Raw genomic sequence first — 24,242 nt, forward strand, 5'->3', positions numbered from 1 at the left:
GCACACGCCTTGGCTAAAGTAGGCGGGTATTTGTTGAGCTATCTAGGAGTCTATGTTGGACATGGACAGACAGGGAGATAGTGTATGTATGTGTCTAGCTGAGGTTGAGGTACTCCGTAAGTGAATAGATAATGAGAGAGGTATGTGAATAGAGAGACATAAGCAAGCTTTTTTGGTTTCTAGTTTCTGGTGCCAATTAGGCTCTGTTTGTGAGTAGGTTGTTTCCGAAGACAAGAGCTCAACCCAGTATAGTATGTTCCTGATTTTTCACGTAGAGATTGAGAGTGCCTGGTATTTGGTTATTTATGTCCCCTTTTCTTAATCCCACTTTCTATTCCTTTCCTCTTTTAGGGGTAGGGCGGCGTATTCGCTGTTGCTGATAGTGGTGGTTGGTGTGTTCACTCACTCGGTTACTCGCGCGCCGAGGTCATGCCCCCTTTTGCTCTTTCTGCGTATCTTCTCTATGGCCAAAGATTTGTTTATTCATTTCGGCGAGTAAGAAAAATCTATTAGACAATACCTATGTTTTCAGTCATAGCTGTCGATGTCCATGGTCTTTGGATAGCAATCCTGCTTGTACATACAAATACTTTAATTCCGATGACCTGTCTAAACAAAACTACCTGAAGCTACTTTCAAGCAGCACAGCCAGGCAACGTGCGTACCTGGCATATTCACAATGATGTTTACTCACTCGAGGCACGACTAACTCCCAAAGGTGTTTCGAACAGCCTTCAAACAGCCGAGTAACGCAGGCATTTTCTTCAATAGTCCGTAGCTCCGGATGCACAGTAGCTACTTATGCATTCTGGGTGTTTATTTCCCGCCACAGGTGAAGGTATCCCCACAAGAGACGCTAGGCATGGCAGCCTCTTCTCTCCCATTACCTCACCCCTTCAATTGATTAGAAAACGATAGAAATCAGCGCGGAGGGGTATCTTGGCATCCTTTAATCGACTAGTACCGCCACTTAAAAAAGGTGTTACGTAAGAGAAAAAGGTATTTCGCACCGAGACATGATGTGATGACCGTAAGATGTTGTGAACAAGGAACCATTTGGGCCCAGCAAAGGAACCATGTATGGGGTAAAGATCCAAAAAGAGGTGATAAATAGGGGCCGAATTCCAGCCAAACTCCTCAAAACGCGCCTTCAAGGCGTCGCTTATGATGCATATATCACCATTAATTATAATTCCCTGCCCGGTCACAGCGCCGCCGACAGCGTTGGGCTTAGGACAACTGTGGTGGGCGAGAGCACAGCACTGCCATTTGCATCGACGTGACCATGCTGCCCAAACGAGAATACCTTCTGCAGGCTCCGGCGAATGCCCTTGCCGGGTGCTTCGTCAGAGTTGTTTTCCTTGCCCTCCTCGCGGTCTTTGTCATCGGCAATTTTCTCGGATTTGTTGCCACTGAGAAAGCCGAAGCTCAAGCGCCGCGATGATCCAAGCGTGGCCGTGCTGCCCTTGCGTGCGTGCTGCTGTTTTTGCTGCTGTGCTTTACGGCGACGTATCGCAGCCAATTCTGAAGGGGTTGGCACCGCCTGGATCGCCATCTTCGGCGGCCACTCGCCGTCGCGCTTCCAGCCGACAACGCAGGCGCGCATCATGTCAGAGAGATTTACAGGACACGACGGCTGCAAGCTGTGTACAACAATCTTGTCATACAGTGACGGGTAGATGGAGGATGTGATAGAGGTGCGCATCGGGTTCTGAGGTGGTAGAAGCGGTGGCGGTATGGGAACTAGTGTCTCGACAGGGTAGAGGGCATCAGGAGCCGATTCTTGCGACGACGTCCTCTGCACGCCGGTCCCCGTCGACGTCTTGGAGAGTGACGCAGAGTGGGCGGAATCTGACTCGGATGGCGGCGGAGTGATCGCCATGATGTCGAGTTGCTGGGAAGTGCGAGTAGTGGAGGGTGAGAGAGGCGAGGTGCTCGCTGGCGGAGACGGTGCCATATTGTTGACAGGGGCAGACTCGGATCTGTGGTGCCGCCGGAAGAGGCGCCGGGGAGAGGACGGTGAGATGGGAGTCGGGGGCTTAGGCCTGACCCGCACTGTTCTGGCCCCCGTCCACGCGTTACGGCGCGCCTCGAAACATGCCAGCCCTAGGTTCCATGCAGCCTCTTCGCGCACGGCTCTCCGGTGGAGAGTCTGCCTCGTGATGATGGACGACTGGATCGCCGTCCCAACGGCTTCGGGACTATCAAAGCGGAAAGGAGAGCCGCTAGAGACAGGTATTTCGTCATCAGAAAGGTCAGAGGTCCACTCTATACGAGACGAGAAGTGCAATGCATCTTCCGAGATGATGCTGTAAACAGATTCGGCGTCCGACTCGGAATCGGCGTCGTCGCCAGCATCCCTCGGGGCGTCTTGGTCAAAGACGGGAGGGTGCGCGGGAGCTGCAGGGGCGGCATGTAGGTCACTTTCTGGCGCCCGGGGAATATGATCCGAGGCAGTGACTGTGGAGCCGCTCGTGCGCGGATAAGAGCTGGAGTCATTGGCCTGCTCACTGTCTCCCTGGAGATGTTGTTGTGGTTGTGACGGCAACACAGATGGCCATACAAAGTCCCAGTCGCAGCGGATCTTCTCGGCCAAGAAGCGGCGTACAGCTTCCTTTTGCTTGACCTTGTCTCTGCTGACTAGGTCGGCATCGACATCTGGAACGGCGACGGGCTGAGGGTGCGAGGCCCGGAGCTTGCTGAAAGGCAGCCTTGGCGACTTGTACAGCTCCGAGAAAATCATCTTAGGTGAGGGTATCTTTAGATGAGTGAGAATGTCAATAGGCGACAATTCGCGATCGCCACCGTCGACCTCGCGTACGGGTAGCTCTGACGACGGGGCCGACTTTATATGGGCTAGAGGCGCGGGGGCCAGGGCCTGCTCGCAATGCGGGGTGGCCTGCCCAAAAGGGAGTGGTATGATGTCCTGACCTGGCTCGGTTGGCCCTGGGTGGCCTGGAGAGGGGACACAAGAGGCGGCGCAGGTTAGCGATCTGCGCATTGACTGCAAGCCAGCAAACCTGACAGGGAGTCTGCCCGAGTCTGCACTGACAGACACCTCGGGGCATTCACGCTAAGGTTATCAAGCTATCGTCCGTCCAATACTCCGTAGAAACAGGATGGTATGCATCGGTGCGTCGGTGCAGAGCATCCAATGTCGGGATCAAGTAGCACCTAGTGTAAACTGTACAAAAGGGAAAAACAGGGCAGGATGCTTCACCCCCCGCACCCATCTCCAGCTGTACCTCTGCAGAGTACTGTACCGCTTGTAGCGAATAGAGAGGCAAAGGGGGCTGGGGCCAGGACCAGCTTCCGCCTGTACTGTACCCTTGATCGCCAGATGGAATGCCGGTGAACGAGGGGCCATCCCGAAGCTGAGTAACTACCTTGATGGGCGGGAGGCGTGAAGACGGGAGGACAAGAAACGACGGGCGCAAGAGGTTTAACGGCAACGCAACAACAGCAATAACAAAAAAAACGTACCGGCGATGTTATTGTCAATGCCCTGTTCGAACCCCGAATCTTCGTCGAGCCCAAGTCAGCGGGCGTCGATGCGGTGCTGGTGGTTGGACCCAGACTCACCGTACTCACCCAGCGCTGCTGGGGTGGTACCGCTAGTTAAGCTAGTGCCACTGGCCTCATCATGGTGGCCCATTGACGGACGGCTTTGGCTCTCCCTGGTCGGATGCAGAAGTGGCTGCCCGCCACCGGGCTGGTCCATTCTCGACAGCGTCAACAGCGTCAACAGCGTCAACGGGCGGGCGGCCAGCCAGGGATCGGCGCTTTGTTGATCGGGTCTGGCGCTCCTCGGCTCGTCAGCTCGTTGCAACTTCCTTGGGCTTGGCGTGCCTTGCTTTTTTGGCAGCGGTTTTTTGGTCTTGCCCCTCGCGATTGTCTGGGGAAAGAGCGGCAGGATCCGTCTCCTCCCTGCAGTTCAACTTGCCAGTTGCAGCCAGTTCCAAATTCAAGACGGGGTCTCCAACCTTTTGCCCCGCTTTCTCTTGTCTCGCCGGTTTTTGCTCGTCTTCCTTTACACAGTAGATTCTTTCTCGTCCGTCCCCGGTACAGTACAGGCAGGCCTGTGGGCGGGGCGCTTTCAAATGGGGCGACGGAAGAGAGAAACCACGCAGGATGCCCTGCTGTAAAAGGCCCAGAACCACACAGAGAGGAAGAGGACGCGAAGACGTGAAGAGAGTGGTTGGCCAGGGAAAAGACAGAGGTGAGTTGCAGCCGATTTGCAGCAGCGCAGTGACTGACTGAAAAGTGGCGCGCCCAGACAAGTGGGGCTAAGCGAATCGTGCAGACCCGTTTCCAAGACGCACAGGTTATTTTTTATGTTCCCTTTTGTGCATGACGGATCGTATGACCCCCTAAACGATCCCATCTCCAGATAGCTTGGCCACCCCACCACCTCGAGCAGCTGCCGCTTGTTATCAACTGGCTGACCCGCTCCAAGCCGCGCCACGCTATTGAACCTCTGACACTCACACTCACACTCACATGCTCGCGCGCTGCCGCGTTCCCAGACAGATCACCACAGGCTGCCTGCCGCCTCTCAAAAACTCCGTGAGGAGGATGACTGCTTCTCCACGGAGGCCAGAGTGGGCCAGAGTGGGGGGAAGAAAGCGTTGCACGAGACGCATCAAATCTGACCTAACTTTGGCAGTTAGCCCCCTAGCTCCGCTAATAGGCAGTCAAATATTTGAAATCCCGAGGCCAATTCAATTCTGCCCCACATTCCGCCCTGTAGTGTCAGCACCGAAGCTGCAAAGAATGGATCCAAAGATGGCGGCGACGAAGCGACGGCAGCAGTGGAAACCAGTTAGACCGCATCCAGCTGCAAGGTGCAAATGTACATACTTGTATGCAGAAAACATACACCGAACTGCCCTAGCCGCAAGAACAATCGCCTTTTTGCGCATGGGCGAAAGCGGAAGCAAGAGAAGAAGAAAAGAAACAATACATTGCATTCCCGATGCCTAACAATCTCACCATGCCATCTCATGCTACCTTCTCGAGTCTCGCCGCCGCCCGCCCGCCCGCCCGCCCCTCTTCCGGCGTCGGAGCTCTCCGCTGCCCTGCCAATCTATCGACATCTATCTACACTACCAGGCTCAGTCGAGGACATATCCATGTCAAGCCATGCTTCATCCCGTCTCCTATACGCACATGCCAATGTATTATACTAATCATCACGCGAGGCTGGGGTGATGAAAAAAATAAAATCAAAACTCCAAAACGGCCAGCCAGAATGAAACAGTCGTAAGCGTCATAGTCAACGCCAAAAGCCAAAAGGAAAAACAAACAGTCTCCTTTTAGAATAATTTACAATGTACGGAGTAACAAGCCCGCCAAAGCTACCTCGGCGAGGCGGGAAAGGTGCGGGTGCTGAGCAAAACGCCCTTGACTCTCCTAATGTTGTCCCTGGCCTTTTTGATCTCGTCATCAGGCTCGTTTGAGTGCGCGCTGTTGCCGTAGGCCGAAAAACCGCTGCCGTAGTCAGTCTGGGCCGAGGCGAGCTTGTTTATGTCGTCGTTGAGCGCGCCCATGGCCGCCTTGACGTCGCCGTACGACTCGGTCTGCGCGACCAAGCCGCTGCTGACCACCTTGACCGACGCCGCCAGCTCGGTCAGCCGCCGCGCCTGCCGCGCGCTCGCCTGCTCGGGCTGCCGCGGCTCCGGGCTCCGCGCGCGCACCGGGCTCGCCGGCAGCGACGTCTGCACGCCAATGTCGCGGTGGAACAGCTCAGTCGGGTCGCCGCAGCTGCTCGCGGCGTCGCCAACGTCGCTGCCGCCTGCGCCTGTGTGAATTCCTGCGTGAGATGATAGTGCGTCGAGTTTCGTCTTGGTGGCGGCGGCCGGGATCTCAGACACGGTGCCCTCGAGCTTCTCGATCAGCTTAGCCAGGTCCTGCTGCACCGTGTCGTGGAACGAGATGCGCGCCTCGGTGAGCGAGTCTACCATGGGCTTTACCACGTACTTGCTCATGCCGTACACGAGCGTCGACACGCCGCCGAACGCGTACAGAGTGTTGAGAAACCCGTTGACCGTCACGAGCGGTGGCGGTCGAGCCGGCTTGGTCAGGAACTCGGGGTACGTGATGATGGGCGGCCGGTCGTCCTTCTCCAGCGTGTGCGGTTCTGTAGTTTCTGGTCGGCGCTCGTGTGGTTCCGTGTTCTGCGGCTTGGCAACGTGTAAGTGTAGGTCTGGCGCCATGAACAATGAGTACTCACCTGGCTTTGCGCGTCGGCGTGCTCTTTCTGTACATCATCCTTCAATAGCTCGTCGATATCGCCCTCGGGGATCCCTTTTGTCCTCAGGAACTCGGCCTTGCGTTCTGTGCTTGTGCTCTGCACTGCGTCGTCCTGGAGGAACTTCCTCGCCCGCTCCAACGACGCCGCGCGCGAGTTGTCCTCCGCCACAGCGCTCGGCTTGTTCTCGGCCTCTGGGGCTGTTGGGGGGGCCTCTTGCCATGCGGGCGTGCCAGATTGGACTTGGCGGTGGCCGTCTTCTCCGGAGTCGCCCATTGCTGCCGAGTTGGGACAGTACTAGGGAAAACAGCCGCGACAAAATGCCGGTTGTAATCTGTAAAGCGTTGGCCGGCAGGAAGAAAGCGCGACCAGAGGCTGACAACGGGAACTCGGGTGCGTGATGATGTGCCGAGGCTCAACAATGGAGCTGTTGATGACATCCATCAATTGCTTGCTCGGGTGGTCTAAGCGTCTTGACTTGGCGCTGTGGGCCTGTGGCAGGTAGGCAGGCTGGTTCAGCAGCCCCCCGGCCCCCTCGCACCGCTATGGTGCTACCACTTTGTCGGCAGATAAGGCGCCTAGCAAAATCGAGAGATTCAATGGAAGAATTTTAGCGATGGTGAAACAGGCTTGGATTTAATGAAATCTCTATGCATTGCATTGAGTTGGGACACGAAGCAGGTATTATTGCTCGGGTTTTCAAATATCGACTACGAGGACATCTACCGCCGAAATCTGGCTCTTTTGGCTGCAAGTGCTGAGGTCTTTCGTCCCGCACTGAGAAGACAGGGCATCATCCATTCGACACTTGAAGTGCACTCCCGCTACCACCCAAGGTTATATCCAAATTTCCGTCCCCGTCGCCCGAGACGCGACCTTTTGCGAGCCGCAAAATTCAACACACCATCTCAGCATACTCCAGTACAAAACTGCATAGCAAAAGACGAGACGAGGTATGCAGTTGTCCCCTTGACAAACCAGACCAAGGGTTTGCTGAAGTGACGTCGCCCGCTTCTTCCCCACAGGCTCTGCCACCCCATCCACTAGACGGACGGACAGACGGACAGACAGACAGACAGCTTCGCACCCACGCCGTGCCAAGAAGAAGTTGAAAGACTTGAGATCTCCAGGCCGCCTGACACGCAGGGTTGGTCGATAAAGATAGGACAATGTAAGTGACTTTCAAAGCAGACGTAAGAGTGAACCACGGAGCGCAAGTGCAAGCAAAGGACAACCCAAGGCAAGTCGAGCGCAAGTGCAAGTGTGAGGTGAGTTGCAGGTGCAAGTGCAACAAAGTGCGAATGCCTTCATTTTGGTGCCTAAGTCTAGGACATGGGACGAGAAAAAGCACCATGCACCACAGACAAGAGAGAAATGCGCCACGAGAAATACGGGTGGGCGTCGGCAGCGCGCATGTGTTGTTCGCGGGCGTGCCTTGCCTTGTGAAACCTGCGTCCGAGGCGACAAGTGGCTGAGGCGTCGGCCGAGGCGAGGCAAGCAAGCAAGCGGCAGGCCAACCGGCGAGCGAACGAGGGGATGACGGCGGTCAATGGAGGCGTCGCGCCGTTCCGATACGCAGGCCCCAAGCCAAAGCCAGGGAAGTAGGCAGTCAGGCAGGCGGTTTGCTGTCGCCAGGTGGCTCAGTTGAGGTCTACTAGGGCATCCATCCATCCATCGGCCATTCCCACGCATCCATCCGCCGCATCTGACATGACAAGGGCAATCAACGAGCGAGCGAGCTTATTTGGACGACGTGTGGTGCAGAAGTCTGTCCGTGTCCTGATCTGACCTTCCAGACCTGACCTGACCTTACTGGCCCTGTTCATACTACAACACCATTATCCTTTGTCTTGCCTCGTTTCGTTCCTTGCTCAGTCGTGTTGGCCGTGTCGCGCGAACGCCGCCCCTCCCAATTGCAGCCAGATGCAGACCAAAGCCAAAGCAAAAGGCTAGGCAGAGCAGAAGTCAAAGCAGAAGCCAAACCGCGCCAGCCTGGAACTCTCGCCCCTCGCCAACCAACAACCTACCGATCCCATTAGTTTGGGCTTTGGCGCCGTTGGTGCACACAACGCAACAAGCAAGGCAAAGCAAAGCAAAGCAACCAAGCAACAGACACCACAAAACACACCCTCTCCTCCGTGCCTACACCATTCGCGTCCGCCCGCCCTCGGTCGGGGATCGGCCTGAAGATATTTGACAAGACAATCCTGTCGGCTCCGTGGGCCTAGACAGGCGGCTTGGCCTTGGCTTTCCCGTTACCTCAGCTCAATTGCCCCTCGCGTAACAACAAGCCAACTCGCAAGTCTCTCTCTTGTCGGGACCCTTTGCACCACGTCATTTCATAATCAACACGGCCGGATATACGCATCCGTACACACCTCATCTCACACATCTTGCACCTCACACCTCACATCTCACATCTCCTCGCCTCGGGACTGCAGACATTACACGCCGATAAACAGGGGCCAAAGTCATATATCGTGCCCTCAAACCCACCTACCCGCCTAGCGAGAGAGAGTGTGTGTGAGAGCGAGTGTGAGAGACACGCACCTAGATAGCCCTCTAGATAGACCAGACGCGCAGGCACACAAGCACACAATTCCCCTTCACCATAGCACCATCACCGCAGCCATGTCTTCACGGCCCCGTCGCTCGGCCGCCCAGCGCGCCACCGTGGCAATCACTGACATGGCCGACAGAGACAACGAGCGCCCCATGTCGTCTCGTACACGCCGCTCCGGCGGCATCGCCTCGGTGTCGCGCGGGCCCCCCTCGTCGCCCGCCAGCAGTCCCGCCGACTCTAACCAACACATGCACCTCACCGTGAAACTACCATCTAGCAAGCTGCGCCAGGCCACTAACGGCAACAAGCGCAAATCCTTGGGCACTCCCACTCCTGCCGCCACCACTCGCGGTCCCTATGGTCGCGCTGCCGCTGCCGCTGGCGCCCGCACTAGGGGAGGCAAGAAGAGCTATGTAGTCCCGAGCGAGAGCGAGGATGACGATGACGACGACGACGACGACGACGACGACGATGACGAGGAGGAAGAGGAGGAAGAAGAGGGCGAAGACGAAATCGAGGTCGGTGAGCGGGCGGGCCTCGTGGACGTCGACGATGAGGATGAGGAGGAAGACGAGGATGATGAGGACGAGGAGCGCATCGAACTCGGCGAAGAGGACGCTGAAGGCGAGGTCGACGATGAGATGGACATTGACGCAGATGGCGACGACGACGACGCCGATGCAGACGCAGATGCAGACGCCGACGCCGACGCGGATGGCGATATCGACATGGACAGCGCCCCGCCCTTGCCACCTCCCGCCATCAAAGTCTCTAAGCCTCCCAGGGGCACTGCCATCCCCAAACCAAAGACCACCCCGTCCAAGCCAAGCGGCAGGGGAGCCGCCGCGTCTAAAGCCGCTGCAAATCACGATGATGATGACGACGACGATGACGACGACGACGACGACGACGAGCTCAGCGAGCTGGACAGCGACCCCGAGGACGTCACCGAAGCTGTCGAGGTCGGCGATGAAGACGCCGAGGGCGAGGACGACGAGGGCGAGGAAATCGAGGTCGCCGACGAGGATGGCGAGGGCGAAGACGACGAGGAGCTCGACAGCGACGACGAGATGGCTGGAAGTCGCGGCGACACGCCAGACCTGACAAAGCTGACTGCGCGACAACGCGCCAAGCTCGGCGGCGCCTCGCACGAGTACTCGGAGCTATCAAACGGTGAGTCCCTTGTTTTGTCCCGTTGGGAGCCGGCACTAATCAGTCTTTTGTGTTCAGAGGTTCAAGCGAAACGGGTCTTTACGGCCGAGGAGCTCTCAATGAGGCGCGCCGAAATGGCCCGTCGCCGGCGGAACCTGAGCGACAAGCGCAACGAAGAAGTCAAGGTACGCATTATTTGCAATCCCATCTACTACGACTGTATCTGGGCCGCTGGCTAACCATTTTGCCCGCTCTGCAGATGGAGACGATCAACAAGCTCCTGAAGAAGCAGGCGCCCAAGTCCAACCGGCGCAACGCGCTGCTGGCGGGCGACGAGACGCCAGACGGCGAGGGCTACCGCGCCGGGCCCCTGTTCGTCCGCTGGATCAGCACAAAGGACGGCAGCCGCATCGCCATCCCCGACGACATGCTCATCAGCCCCGCCGGCCGCATCTTTGTGCCCGGTGGCCTCATGCCCACCAGAGCCAAGATGGTCGAGGAGGTTTCCTGAGCTGGCTGCCAGTCAGCCGTTCACTGAGGAAGGTGCGGGTAGATTCATGCAGTTTTTGGAGTTAGGTCAGCCGTTAAAGGGCTTTAATGGTTGGTCAAAAAGAATTCATCGTTTCTAGGGGGTTTTACTCTTTTACTATGTATGTGCTTGCTTGCTTCCTCTTCTATCTGGGGTTACACAAAATAAGAACACGTTTTATACTTGGCGCTGGTTTGATAGTGGTGGTGGAATGGAGGGTTTGTTTATCTTTCTCACGGCCGGGTCCGTTAGGTAGTTTGGCAGAAGTCGTCAAGTCAGTTCAGTCACTCTTGGCACAGCCCAGCAAAGTAGAGTAGGCCAGAGCAGAGCGGCGAAAACAGAAAGTAAGAGAACAAAAGAAAGAAAATATGCAGTAGTAACAAACTCAAATAGAAACTAGTTTTCCACCCCTTCAATCGGGAATTTCGGTTCCTTTTCCTTTCTCTCTTATTTTACTACGGAGGAACGGAGTTATGTAGGCATCCTCTTCTGATCTTTCTTGAAGGCCGTTGACTCGTTGGTTTTCTGTTCCTGTTCCTGTTCTTGTTCTTGTTTCCTGTTCATGTTTTCTGTTTTCTGTTTTCTGCTTTTTTTTCTGTCCATAGATGTATGTTTGTTCCCTGCCTGTAGTTGGTTGCCCATCCAATTTCCCCGTAGCTGTTCAATCTAGACACCCTATTGTCTCTTCTCTTCTCTGTCTCAGTGTCATCGGAACATACACAGACACGGACGGCTCTCAATGGCTGCCCTCTACCAATCAAGCAAGCCCACCTAAAAATTTTACTTAGGTATCCATACCTGACTTGCATCCCCTGCCACTCAGTCTGGTGTCAAGTAGGAACTGCAGCTGCGGGTTGGTGTTTGATACCTGCACTAGACTACCGGCTGTCTATTCCATCTGGAGGGGCATTTCTCTTATATACACATACAGACACGTGTACGTATGTAGGTATTTTCTTCCGTCTACTCTGGGAGTGGCTTCCACTGTTAAATCTATCACCACGCACACACTTCACACGTGTACGTATATATATATAGATATATATTATCCTGTATTCAAATCATATCTAGGTAATGGCAGATATCCCTCTTGACTCGCTCGTCCTTAGTTTAGTTTAGTTGTTTTGCGCACATCTATCTACCTATCTCTCCATTTCATTCCACGGCATGACATCCATCTAACCGTCTCACCGGTTCTTGTTATATCATGTTTGTCGGTCAGCTAGCTGTCGGTAGGTAGGTTAGTCGCCACATCTTACTGTGTCCATCTAGCCCAGTCCAGCCCAGTCCTCGGTGAGCGTGTTTTGCGGGGATGTTTGTCGTGTGATTTTCCGCGGGGAGCCCTCGTGAAGGAAGACATGGGATGGGAGGAAACCGCCGCCACTGCTGGTGTTGTGCTGGGCAACGAACGACCGGGAGGGAGGGAGGGAGGGATGGACACCGGTCCAGAGGAAAGGAGGTCGGCACGCGGGGCACCTGGAGTTGGTGCGTTGCTGGCTAGCCTGCCTCCTGCTGGTGCTTCCCGATCCCAGCTGGCGGCGGAGGGGAAGCCATCTCTAGGAGTAAACCATGCCACGACTGTGTATGGACTGTTTACGCCTCCCGTTCTCGTGTCAGCGGCTGTGTGTAGGGCGTGTGGCCGGATTGGAAATGTTCCTGGCCGTAGGAGAGACAGTGCTGATATACTGGTAGCTAGATAGCTTGGTGTTCGCATCGTGAATTGGCCCCCCCGCGCCGCCCATCTGCTCAGGATATCAACATCACCACATCCTCACCTTCACCTCACCTAGACTCGCTTCCATCTGGCTCAGCGGAAGTCCTAGGCTGCCACTCTCTACCCCTGCGCACAGGCTCTGCACGCACACATATCCTTCCTCGAGTTTTCTGGCCGCCAAAAAAACGTCCTCTCCCGAACATCGTCGTCGCCAGCTTCTTTTTGTTTCGTTTTTTTCGACCAGCAAAAAGGTATGTAATATCGATCGTGAACCCCCCCTTTCGCTTCACAATTCCAGCCCTCATCACGCATTGCCCCTTGCTCGCCGCGTTTAACACCACGTTCCCGGCGTCGTCGCGCGCATTCAAAGGCGCGACCTCTGCCGATCGCCTGCTTCCTCCCCTCTCACCCCCCCTGCGTCTCGCGGGCCTTCTCGTGATTTCGCCTCCCTCACTCGCATGAGAAAAAGCACTAGCCCCTCCCTGTCGCCCAGTGCCATGAGTGCAGATTGCCTTGCCGAGTTCTTCTGTTCATGAAACAAGGGCGATCGCTAACGTTGGTGAAGCAGACAGGTATGGATATTTCTCGAGTGCTGTTTTCGAGTTCCGATTTTACGATGCCCAATCTCACTCCCTGAGCCGGCCATTGCCAGTGCCAGTTTGCCCCAATGCCCCAATTGATAACCATGCCCATGAGAGATATGGCCGTCTGTCTTCTCACGGAGAGTTCCGAGTGGAGTCTTTTGTGAAGAAGATAGGGGCGGTTCTCTTTGCTCTCTCTTGCTCAGCCTCCTGAACCCCTGAACCCCTATATCGTGAGCGACGAACTTGGCATAGCCGTGAAGCTTTTGCCTTGAATCGCGAGTTTCCAGTCTGAGTTAGTTGCTTGAGCAGCACCCATCACTCCAGACAACTCAGACTTGGGATCCAAGTGCCATGTCAACAGCTTCTCACTTTCACCTCACCACATCCCATCTCGAGACTTCCCATCCTCGAGACTTCCCAATGCTCCTCCTCTGGTTAAATCTGTGCCCCTCCAAAAATTTTGCCCTCCTTCCTTCTTTCAACCTTCAACCAAGAAGCTAACGATCGATTCTCCCGCCGACCAGCTTCACCACCACCAAAGTGAGTAACCACTCTTCATTTCCCTCGCGCGCTTCCCCTCATGAACCAACACTCAATCGTTCTCGTCATCAAGCGTTCCGCGCTTCACTTTCAATTCCCGAGCACTCCCTCCCTTTTGAAGCCCAAATTTTTACCAAGTGTATGTGCGTGTGTGCCCCTCCTTCAAAAATCGGCGGCTCTCTTGCTTCGCCTTCTCTCAACCCTCAACCTAACCTTTCTCTTTCTCGTGTCACCAATTCCTCTCCTCACTCTTCAACTCTTCAGCTCTTCAACTCTTCAGCTCTTCAACCCTTCAGCTCTTCAACTGCAAGTCTCTTCGCATCTGTCAATTAATTCGCTCTTTCCTATCGGAACTTTCTCTTCAATCGATCGTCTGCCTCTCCAAGTTCCTCGCGCTAATTCTCCGTGTTGCTGTCTCGTTCCCTTTCTTTACTTCCTTCTGCACACTCCTCAACCTTAATTGGCATGTGAAAGCATTGTAGCTAACAGTTCCATAGAAGAAGAACCAGACCTCTCCACCAACCTTTCCGCCGCGGGCTCCAATGGAGTCCAACCTCCCAGCCGAGCGTAAGTAGCATTCGCGCCCTGTAGTAGTTTGAGTTGAAGTTTGTGTCTAACGTCAAGTCTGCAGTCCGGGAGCAAATCCTGAACGACCCAGATCTCGACGAAGGAGATCTGGGGCTTTTCCAGAACATGCACGCGTTTTTGCGGCGGCCCGCCCAGGGCAACACCCCCGTCGCCGCCGAGCAGCAGCAGCTGCCGGTTGTTCAGGTTGCCCAGAGCAACCACATTGTCGCCGCCGCCGCCCAGCAGCAGCCGGCACCATTGGCCGCCGCGCCTCTGGGAACCACCCCCAAAGGGAGACCCAAGCGCAAGGCAGCAGGGGAGGCGCCCCGAAAGTCGCCAACCAAGCGCCGACAGAGCGCCAAAAAAGCCGCCGCCGCCGCCGGCGGACCAGCGGTTGCTCCTGCCCTTTCGGGCGTCATTCCGGGGGCTTCGGCCCAAACACCTCTCGTGTCGCCGCCCATCTCGGGCTCACGACCTTCTTCCAGCGGCGAGCCATTCGCCAACCAGATCCGCCAAGGAGTTGAGGCGGTTGTCAGCCACATCGTGGTTGAGGCTAAGGACCTCGGCTCGGTGTTGTCACTGCTCCTCTGGGAGGGCCAAGAGGCCGACTTCAACCCGGAGACGAACAGCGTTCTCCGCGCGGCCATGGACGACGCCATGGCAAAGGCCGGCGAAAAGTCTCTCAAGAGCGGAGAGCAAGCATTCAGCCACGCAGCACACAAGATGCTGATGTCGGTCGCCCAAGACGCCCAGAGCAAGGGCGTAGTCTTTGGCCAAGATCTCATGAGCGGCCAGCCCACCAGCAACGATCTAACTGGGATGCGGGCGTCTTTCGCCAAGGCCCACAAGAAGATCACGATCGCTTTTGCCGCGCCTACCAGCAAGCCGCAGCAGGCAATGAACCAGCAGGGACCCGTCCAGCAAAGCCAGATGAACCCGAACCTGGCTGTCCAGAACTACCCGCAGCATCGTCAGCTTGTCCCCGGCCAGAACTTCAGTCAGCACCAAGCGGCGCCGTCGTTCCACCAAGGCCAGGCCATGCAGCAGGGCCAGACCTTCCACCCGCACACCGGTTTCGCCTACAACGATACTGCTCCTCTCCTTCCCAGCACCCCTGTCATTGGCACTGGTATCGGCCTGCACAATCATCGCGGCCTCTCGAGCGGATTCTCGTCAAGCCAGGAGACCACTTCGTCGTCGGGCAATGGCATGAGCAGCGGCGGCCATGCGAATGACATGAGCAGCAGCGGCGGCTCTGGAAACTCGGACGGCAACAGCTCGAGACCTGTGTCTTCGGGTAATGACAGTCTCAACACCATTGGCCCTGATGGCGTCGACTTTGACTCGATGACGACAGGGGTGTCGTTTAACTTGTCGGCTTCTAATCCCTTCGTCGACCAGTCGCCATCGCATCTCCCCAACAGCTGCTCAGGTGTTTCAGGCGCCAGCAATAATTTACAGAATGTCGCTACCACTGGTTTCCAGAATATCTCTGGCGGTGGTTTCCATAATCTTTTCGGCACCGGTTTCGAATTCGGCAATGCATCTCTGGGACAAAACGTCGGACCTGGCGGCGTCCAGGACGGCGTCAACATCGGGGGCGAAATGCACCCCTTTGAAGGAATGAATGAGGGTTTCTTCCCCGATGATTTCTTCCCTAGCAATGGCGCACTGGTCAACAATAGCGGTAATGGATTCGCCGGACTTGTCCCGAACAATGGAACCGGATTGGGAAATGCCAACTCCTTCCCTCTCTTTGTCCCGAATCTCGCGCAGCCGACCATGACCATGCCCTCTCACTCGGCAATGAATCCTACTACTGCAACGCTCGCTCCCTCAGCAATGCCTCCCCCTACCACGACTGCCGCCGGCAAGGGCAAGAAGTCTCCCGCCAAGAGAGCTGTACCTAAGGAAGCTCCTGTCAACAAGACTTCGCGGCCCAAGAAAGCTCCTGCGAAGAGAGCTCCTGCGAAGAAGAAGTCTGCGTACCCTGGCTTCATTGTCACCTATAGAACTGGCAGTGCGGAGGGCAATGGATCTTCTGTCGCCGGCAATGGTGCCGGTGTCTTTGCCAACGGGTACACCAATAACGGCAGTGCTGACATCGAGTACATGAACGGGTACACGGATGGATACTCTGGCAACGGCGATGCTAGCAACGGCTACACCAATGCCTATACCAACACTGGCATGGCTGACACTGGCATGGACGGCACCGTAATGAATGGCATGGGCATGGACGCCACTGACCTGGCCGGCATAGGCTTCCCCTCCGGATACGACTTTAACCCTCCGTCGCCGACGCTAGCGCCCGAGATTCCCTTCAACACTCTCGACTTGGGTATGACTCTGGAGACGGTGCCGAGCTTGGACGACATCGGTGAGCAGAGCGATAAACGGAAGGGACGCCAGCCGCGGCGCAAGAAGAGTGACCCGGCACCCGCGGACCCGTGGGGCAATAAGCCTGAGATCGTGTATCACTACCACCACAAGCGCTTTTACATGTTGCTCAAGTTTAGAGGCGAGCGCACGTGCGTTTGCCTGGACGAGGGCAACAAGCACCAGAATGACATGCTTGCGGGGTGGACCCAGTTCGCCACCGCCGCCGGATTCCCCGACATCTCGCGCCGCTTCATGTGGTCCAGCCGCAACACGCACCAGGAGAGCCTCTTCAAGCTGATCACCGTCCTGACGGAGGACAAGTATCGCCGTGATGCCCGCAGTGCCATCATGCAGCACCAGGCTACTCCCATTGCCGGTGGCCACTCGGACGAGCAGCAGCGCCAGTGGGCCCAGCAGATCAGCCAGCTCGAGGACGAGTCACAGTTGTCGTCGACGCTTGGATTTGATGGTATCGTCTTCCAGGACGACCTCCCACAGTGGTCTGCCGCACCGAACAGCAGCAACACCTTGGGCCCAGTCAGCGAGTGGGACGAGCTCGAGCTCGAGGAGCTCGAGGAGTAGGCGCGAGGTTCGTGGCGAGGGCGGTGCTGAATGATATCGACATGGTGGAGATGAGAAAGATGAGACACAGTCGCTTCAGTTGGAGAGACAGAGAGGCTGTCGTAGCAAGTACTAGTGTTTGGTGTCGCTTTCTTTCCGCAAGGGAGGAAGAATGGGATCGTGGTTGCATGTGACGAGAGCGAGGAAAAGAAAAAAAAAGGCGATGACTCTCGGCTGAGGCGAGAGTTGATGGAAATCGTCTCGAACAAGGCGATGACGATGGTGACTATATATTTTAATGACGCTTTCTTCCGCCTTTGGTACCGGCGCAAAATAGTTGGCGCAGCCCGGTATGATACCCAGACGGAGTTGGACTCGGAGGATTAGGTAGCTTGGCTTCTTTTTCCAGGTCGTTACTACTTCAGGTATTCACAAGAAGGGTGAAGAGAAGAGAAAGTGGATTCTTTTTCCTGATCAGGAACTATTTCATATTTATGGTTTTCGGGCGTCTTCTTCTTTCGGTGCCAAGGTTAGCTCAGTAGGCATCCTGAACAATAGGAAATAAAAGTGTCCGGACAATCTGCAGATCCTTGGCAGTCAGTCTGTTGCAAGTCGTGATGTGAGAACCTGGATCCTCTATTGTAGATTATGTGGGCGTCAATGGGGCCCTCTTTTGTTCGAAAAAGAGAGCTGGGCACATTTTGAACAATACCAAGGACACCTCACACCGTTTCGTCTCAAGGTCTGTGGAACCCACATCAGACTTCCCGTCCCCATTGAAGGGCTTTGCCCTCGTTGCATGTCGGTTTATTATTAGAGGAGGAAAGAGCCACTGGCAAACGACTGGGCTGGACCTGTGGTTGATTGACGAGTCTGGGAAAAGGGGAACTGCCACTCCCCACTTTCCGTTCCTGCAACTGACGGGCCTACCCGAATTTGATTGGGCAAGGAACATTGGGGGTATTTTCCTCCGACAACATTGAAGACAAGAATATCACGCCACCTTTTAACGATTAGCAACATCAGACATGCAGTGACGTTGGACGCTGCATGGGGCTCCAAGCTAAGTGTTGTTCCCATTGTTATGCCTTGATTTCTCGCCTGCTGGGATGACTATACGAGAATGCTCAATGCTACGGCTATGTACCCTACCTTAGCTCCCAAGACTCGAGAGCTCTAGAGCTTGAGCTATCACTAATTAACGCGCATGGCCTCGACGGGAGCCAGCTCGATGCTGTCAGTCACCACCGTAACTCATTTCACTCTAAAAGCCCCTTTACAATGTCGACTTCAGTCAAATAATTGTTATGTTGCCTCGAGGCCTGCAATACGACAAAGGCTGAAGTGTGGCGGCTTGCAGAACGGGAACGTGGCTTTCCACGCTCTAACAGTAATGTGACGTCAACCACACAAACCCGCGAGTTCCGCTGAACAAATAGTACGTAGTATGCACAGGGCTCAAATAAGATGTGGTAATGGATGGCGATGCCAGATAGATTTCATAGCAGCGTATGACTCTCACTGCTTCACGCTTACTAAATTCCATATTACCAACTCAGCAAACACGCACTCGGGCCGGAGCTCCTGACACGCTGACATCGCCACGATTGGATAAAAAGTGTCTTTGGGAATCCGGGTTCGGATCTCGTCCTGTCAGGCCAACACGTGCTTGAGACACAGCCACGGGTTGATTAGAAAACCTAGCCAGCAAGCTGCTGCTGCTGCTACCGAGAGGTAACCGTGTGGCACGAGAAAAGGAATTCCCGGTCCGACATTAACGGGACTCGCGGCTAGTAGCAGGTACATGCCCTGCCTACCGCGCCAGCCTTCTCGCTTTCCAGCTTCCAGCTTCCAGGTCGGCAGGTTTCAAAAGACATATAGTGCCAAGCCCGGCGGTCAGAGACAGGACGGGGCTGGAGTGCTGTGCTGTGCTGCCAAACTGATGGGAAGACCGACAGTCTCTCGGGTTCGGGTCTGCTCGGCCTACTGTCTCTGGAACCGAAATTAGACCTTGGGCTACGAAAAGCAGACCGTCGACGCAGAGGCCGAGGATACCGTGGCAAACGCTCGGTTGTCGAGTAACCGCACGTCGCGCTCGCGCCCGTTTCGAGGTTGAGCTTGCTTGGCATGGGAGCATCACAGGTCGACAACGATTGGGCAATTGTCTTAGTGATTTTAAACGCATTATTTTGTTTTCCTGCGAGGACGGACGTGATAAGCGATTTCAGCACCCCAAACAAGAAAGCCAAATGGAAATTTTGTAAAATAGACCGAGCTGACGTGCCATAATTTCACGTCAACCTGACGGCACGGAAGAACCGAGCAAAAGGCGCGCCCAGGTCCGGTCGTTAGGCTTGGTGCTGCGCGACTCCATCAGGCACAGAAGGACATTCCTTGCGGTCACCGGAGCGACCTGTTTTTGGAAGATTGTGGCGACGAGGTAGTTGGCGACCCTAGCTATGAAAATACCTCACGCACAGCCCTATATCTCCCTCGCAGCCCTCCCTCGGGCCTCGATCCGGGCGGCGTGGCCAGCCATGGGCAGAGATAGCCTCGAAAGTCGCGCACTATCAGCTCAACAGCAGGCCAAGACATGCGGGCGGCGGCATTCGCCCCACCCTCCGGGAAATCTGGGTGCAACTGCTGGCTGCCCGGTGGTGGGAGCAAAAAGCACCCCACCTTGCTTTGCTCACCATTTTTATGTCGCTCATGCCACCAACATACGGCTCCCCTCCTTCGCCTCCTTCCCATCCCACACCAGTGACTTCGGGGACATCTTAGGATTTTTTCTCAAGCCTTCGGATCCAATCTTCCTTTCTGTACAGACTAGAGCACTTTGAAACCCTCTTTCAATCCAAATACCAGGTAAGTGGTAAGTGGTATGAGATACCTGCTTGGAATGGCAGGAAGCTTCGCGTCAACCCCGCACCTGCCTCTGCCCGGCCATCGGACCTTCTCGAGCTGCATCATCCCCCTTCCTTGCCTTCCCAATGGCTGGGCTGCACGATTCGAAGCACTCGGGGTCTGAGGATTTAAAACCCTTTGTCTTCTCGCTCGATTCCCCTCCCCGTCCTTCTGCTGTCATCTACCTCGCAACATTTTCCCTTCATATCTATTCCTGAGCCCTCCTCGCAGCTCCGTTCCAGACAACGACCCCGCAGTTGTCCCATTGTCTGATCCAGATCGCTTACTCGGAACCTCTTGCACCAGTCACCATGGCTATCAAGGTCGGCATCAACGGCTTCGGCCGCATTGGCCGTATCGTCTTCCGCAACGCCATCGAGCACGACGATGTCCAGATCGTCGCTGTCAACGATCCCTTCATTGAGCCCAAGTATGCGGTAAGTAAAAAAGCTGCCCCGCGGTGAAGCCGCCGGCAGCCCCCGCCAATATCTTCCTCCCCTCTTCAATGCCGGAACTGACCGCCTTCTTCGTGCAGGAGTACATGCTCAAGTATGACTCTACCCACGGCAACTTCAAGGGCACCATCTCGGTTGAGGGCAACGACCTCATTGTCAATGGCAAGACGGTGAAGTTCTATACAGAGCGGGACCCCGGCAACATCCCCTGGAAGGATACCGGTGCTGAGTACGTCGTCGAGTCGACCGGTGTCTTCACCACGACCGAGAAGGCCAGCGCTCACTTGAAGGGCGGTGCCAAGCGCGTCATCATCTCTGCCCCCTCGGCCGATGCCCCCATGTACGTGATGGGCGTCAACGAGAAGACCTATGACGGCAGCGCCAAGGTCATCTCCAACGCCTCGTGCACCACAAACTGCCTGGCGCCCCTCGCCAAGGTCATTCACGACAAGTTCACCATCATCGAGGGTCTGATGACGACGGTTCACTCGTACACCGCCACCCAGAAGACGGTCGATGGACCTTCGTCCAAGGACTGGCGCGGTGGCCGCGGTGCTGCCCAGAACATCATCCCCAGCAGCACTGGCGCCGCCAAGGCTGTCGGCAAGGTCATCCCCGACCTCAACGGCAAGCTCACCGGCATGTCCCTGCGTGTGCCTACCTCCAACGTGTCGGTTGTCGACTTGACTGTCCGCCTCGAGAAGGATGCCTCGTACGAGGACATCAAGGCCGCCGTCAAGGAGGCCGCTGAGGGTCCCCTCAAGGGTGAGTTTCTTTCTAGTATCTACCAATACTACAGGGTGCTAATAAAAAACAGGCGTTCTTGCCTACAGCGAGGATGAGCTCGTCTCGAGCGATCTCAACGGCAACCCCAACTCGTCCATCTTTGATGCTAAGGCCGGTATCTCGCTGAACAAGAACTTCGTCAAGCTTGTCAGCTGGTACGACAACGAGTGGGGCTACAGCCGTCGCGTGCTCGACCTGATCGCCTATGTCGCCAAGGTCGATGCCGGCAACCAGTAAATGGTTGTGACAGCGTCATGAAGGGTCCGTGGAGGCTGGCTTCTCTTTGTTCCTAGAAAATGTCAACACAACGGATACGTAATTGGACGGTTTTGGGCAGTCTAAGATAGCGCGAGATACCGTGAGAATTATAGGCAAATTGAGGAAGTCGCCTCTCACTCTGAAGTTTCCATGCGTGTTCACTCTTGAAGTTTCATGCACATTTACAGTGAATTTGAATTTTGGCGAATTTGGTATCTACGTTGGCCTCCCATCCATACTGCCGCCAAGCTTTGGACGGATGGCCAAACCGGTTCCATGACCTGCCACCTCTCCTTTCCAGTTTCTGTAGCTAAGCAAGAGGGGCGAGCGAATATACATAATCAACACATTAGAGAGGGTCGAGAGGCTGATGGTGGTGCTATAATGAGGTGTGAACCCCCCCCGTCTCTCGTTTCTCGACCGCTACCTCCCACAGTTCGTCCTCCTTTCCTTGTTCCACTGCTAGTTCCACAAGTTCCACGCCAAACGCCGAGCAACAACAACCCGCCAGAGCAGAGCAGACCACCCAAACCAACCCGGACCGAACTAAACGAACGAACGACGCACTTCGCCTCTGCCTTCACACTTGGGAGAGGAAATCCCAGTTTCAAGCCCGGGATGGTTATGCCATGTTCTATGTCATGATTGTCTACCGACCAACCAGCAAGCAACAGGTTGACCAACGAAACGGTTAACTAACTAAATGGTTAACCAGATGGATAGCTGTTTTGCTTCACTTCATATGTTGGGAAGCAAGTAAGTGGAATGGTGAAAAGTGGTGATTCTTTTTGGTCGAGTTTTATCGTTTTTCTGTTTTGTTTCCCCGTTGACGCCGTTTCCCTGTTGACGCCATGCCCGGGTTAGTATTATGTATGTGTGTTTGTTTGTATGTGTTGACTGGTTGATGATTACGATCGATAATTGAGTGACAGATGATTGAGTGGTCGACTGAGAGATCAACTGTCTGAGGAGAGAAGACTGGAAAAGGAGACTGGAAAGAATCAAGATTTAGAGTGGTGAAATCTGCAGAGTCTGATGTTGCTCTGCTCTGCTCTGCGTTGCGTTGCGTTGCTGTGTCGCGTTGCATCCGCTCGCCACACTCTCGAGAGTTCATCTTCCTTGCGTAGTTTCTTCTTCTTCCCCTAGTTATATAGAGAGGGCCAGCGGAAACCAGGGCACCGCATGGCATGGTAGTAAAGCATACCCGTAGCAAAGAAGGAAGCAAAAACACAATGTCTTGCCGTACACATCTCTGTAGTCGGTGCGGCGTGGTGTAGAGAGCAAAACAAAATACTCTCTCCATACGTGCATCCACCCAAACATGGACGCATCGTGCCATGCCTGCCGTGACGTGACATGTGACACGCAAAGAAAAAAAAAGAATCAAAACGCGGCGCCGCCCAGCCCTTCGCCCGCCAGGTTCTTGAGGCTCTTCTCGCTCAGGTCGCTCTTAAGCTCAAAAGCCTTACTCTCGCGCTCCATCTTGTCCCACTGGCGTAGGCTCTTGCGCAACTTCTCCTGGCGCATCTTCATCTCGTCGCGGATGCGCTCCTCGTCCTCCTTAAGCTTGCGGTGATGTGCGTCGAGCTCGCGAATCACGCCCGTCGTCAGCGGCACGGCCGCCGGGTCGATCTTGCCGCCCGGGATGATGGGTGGCATAGACGCCAGCAGGTTCTGCGCGAGCGTCGGGCGCGGCGGGGCTGCGCTGTGTGCGTGAGCGTGCGCGTGCGCGGCTGGGCCTGTAGGAGGATTGAACGGCTTGGAGCCGAGAGACGGCGACGAGGCCGACGTCGTTCCAGGGGCAGCTGCCGCTGATGACGCTCCAGACGCTCTCGGTCCTGTTGGAATGCCGCCAGGACCCGTCGGGGGAATGGTTGGGGAGACGGACTGGCCGCTAGGCATGTGTCGAGGCGGCATCGTCGACCAGCCGCCTCGTCCACCGCGCGGCGCAAAGCTGCCTCGGGAGGGCGGCACGTAGCCTCGCGGGCCTGCTGGCGGGATAGTCGGGCTTGTGACGTCTAGGCGGCTAGGTCCGCTTGCAGGCTGAGTGTGTCTGTTTGGAGTGCTCTGCGCCGTAGGAGTCGAAAAGTTCCTCGTAGCCGAGGGACCTGTCGGCGGTGCCCTAAGTGCAGCAGGGCCTCTGGGTGGCGACTTGGCTAGGGTCGGGCTAGTGATGTCCTGAGCGATTGGCTGCTTGGGAGTCTCGCGAACTACTGGAGTAGGAGGGGGTGCAGGCGCAGGGGTACTGGCTGCAATGGGAGACCGTGCTGGCGCAGGCGTAGGCCTTGTAGGCGCTGGAGACTGGGGACGAGATCGCTCCTGGCCTCGTCGCGAGCTGGGACGCGGCGAGGATTTACCCGAGGCAGAACGAGAGGTTATCGCAGAGTTGATGACAGAGTCTCGGGGCGGGGGAGACTGTCTTCTGTACGACGATCCTGGAGCATATCTGTCATCTCCTCGATCGCGCCGATCAGGGCTCCGCGACCGAGGACGATATGAACCACCACGTGGTCCTGATGGGGGAGAGCGTCGCAGCGGCGACCGGTTCCTAAGCGGTCGGTCAAACGGCGACCGCGATCTCCGTCTAAGGGACAACGCGAACCCGGGTGAGCTTGCGTGAACTTGATTCAGAACTTGGAAGCTGGGAAGTGCATACCGATTATCTCTGGCATCGTAATCTCGACGCGGCGACCGTGCCCGCTCGCTCCGGTCATCTCTCCTCGGTGACACATATCGTAGTGGGCTCCGCCGCGGAGGGCTACGTCTGGGCGAGGGGCGACGAATTGGCGACCGAGCTCTGCTGCGGCTACGGTCTCGCCGCCGCCACGTCTCGGCCTCTCTCGACCTCTCGCGCCTGTACCGATCGGCACTGCGAGACCGGCGTCGAGGCGATCTGTTGGGAACATAGCTGTCGCTGCCTCCTGGTGGTGAACGAACTCTGTCTCTCAAAGGGCTTCGAGCAGGCCGAGGCGAGCGGTCTCGGGGCCCTGCGCGAGG

General features: G+C 55.9%; 8 protein-coding genes across 8 annotated transcripts; 4 read left to right on the forward strand and 4 right to left on the reverse strand.

Moving 5' to 3' along the window:
• Positions 1-1,204: 1,204 nt before the first annotated feature.
• Positions 1,205-3,001, reverse strand: B0T26DRAFT_654501 (uncharacterized protein; the record flags this gene model as incomplete). The annotated part of the gene is made up of 2 exons (XM_060438550.1): positions 1,205-2,489; positions 2,544-3,001. 2 exons carry the CDS (start codon positions 2,999-3,001, stop codon positions 1,205-1,207), a joined length of 1,743 nt encoding a protein of 580 aa, XP_060292283.1.
• A 2,356-nt stretch (positions 3,002-5,357) lies between these two features.
• On the reverse strand, positions 5,358-6,526 carry B0T26DRAFT_742589 (peroxisomal membrane anchor protein conserved region-domain-containing protein; the record flags this gene model as incomplete). Its single annotated transcript, XM_060444141.1, has 2 exons — positions 5,358-6,182; positions 6,233-6,526. The coding sequence occupies 2 exons, from the start codon at positions 6,524-6,526 to the stop codon at positions 5,358-5,360; spliced, it is 1,119 nt and encodes a 372-aa protein (XP_060292284.1).
• Positions 6,527-8,881: 2,355 nt separating this feature from the next.
• Positions 8,882-10,476, forward strand: B0T26DRAFT_754262 (PAPA-1-like conserved region-domain-containing protein; the record flags this gene model as incomplete). Its single annotated transcript, XM_060445805.1, has 3 exons — positions 8,882-9,986; positions 10,044-10,150; positions 10,225-10,476. 3 exons carry the CDS (start codon positions 8,882-8,884, stop codon positions 10,474-10,476), a joined length of 1,464 nt encoding a protein of 487 aa, XP_060292285.1.
• A 1,060-nt stretch (positions 10,477-11,536) lies between these two features.
• On the reverse strand, positions 11,537-12,618 carry B0T26DRAFT_720062 (uncharacterized protein). Its single transcript, XM_060442456.1, has one exon. The coding sequence runs from the start codon at positions 12,206-12,208 to the stop codon at positions 11,750-11,752; it is 459 nt and encodes a 152-aa protein (XP_060292286.1). The 5' UTR covers positions 12,209-12,618; the 3' UTR covers positions 11,537-11,749.
• A 1,256-nt stretch (positions 12,619-13,874) lies between these two features.
• B0T26DRAFT_754263 (uncharacterized protein) lies at positions 13,875-16,863 on the forward strand (the record flags this gene model as incomplete). The annotated part of the gene is made up of 2 exons (XM_060445806.1): positions 13,875-13,899; positions 13,964-16,863. 2 exons carry the CDS (start codon positions 13,875-13,877, stop codon positions 16,861-16,863), a joined length of 2,925 nt encoding a protein of 974 aa, XP_060292287.1.
• A 2,347-nt stretch (positions 16,864-19,210) lies between these two features.
• On the forward strand, positions 19,211-20,060 carry B0T26DRAFT_389509 (uncharacterized protein). Its single transcript, XM_060434754.1, has 2 exons — positions 19,211-19,707; positions 20,053-20,060. Exon 1 carries the CDS (start codon positions 19,302-19,304, stop codon positions 19,680-19,682), a length of 381 nt encoding a protein of 126 aa, XP_060292288.1. The 5' UTR covers positions 19,211-19,301; the 3' UTR covers positions 19,683-19,707; positions 20,053-20,060.
• On the forward strand, positions 20,058-21,224 carry B0T26DRAFT_678473 (uncharacterized protein; the record flags this gene model as incomplete). Its single annotated transcript, XM_060440233.1, has 3 exons — positions 20,058-20,183; positions 20,213-20,966; positions 21,019-21,224. The coding sequence occupies 3 exons, from the start codon at positions 20,058-20,060 to the stop codon at positions 21,222-21,224; spliced, it is 1,086 nt and encodes a 361-aa protein (XP_060292289.1).
• Positions 21,225-22,628: 1,404 nt separating this feature from the next.
• Positions 22,629-24,151, reverse strand: B0T26DRAFT_742592 (uncharacterized protein; the record flags this gene model as incomplete). The annotated part of the gene is made up of 3 exons (XM_060444142.1): positions 22,629-23,412; positions 23,902-24,058; positions 24,106-24,151. 3 exons carry the CDS (start codon positions 24,149-24,151, stop codon positions 22,629-22,631), a joined length of 987 nt encoding a protein of 328 aa, XP_060292290.1.
• Positions 24,152-24,242: the final 91 nt, after the last annotated feature.

The sequence above is a fragment of the Lasiosphaeria miniovina genome, assembly GCF_030549165.1.
Source record: "Lasiosphaeria miniovina strain SMH2392-1A chromosome Unknown B0T26scaffold_6, whole genome shotgun sequence".
Taxonomy (NCBI): Eukaryota; Fungi; Ascomycota; class Sordariomycetes; order Sordariales; family Lasiosphaeriaceae; genus Lasiosphaeria; species Lasiosphaeria miniovina.

Bases quoted from the DNA above. Each gene is read 5' to 3' on its own strand.
- B0T26DRAFT_720062 (XM_060442456.1), bottom strand. From the start codon at position 12,208: ATGCGAACACCAAGCTATCTAGCTACCAGTATATCAGCACTGTCTCTC.
- B0T26DRAFT_389509 (XM_060434754.1), top strand. From the start codon at position 19,302: ATGAAAATACCTCACGCACAGCCCTATATCTCCCTCGCAGCCCTCCCT.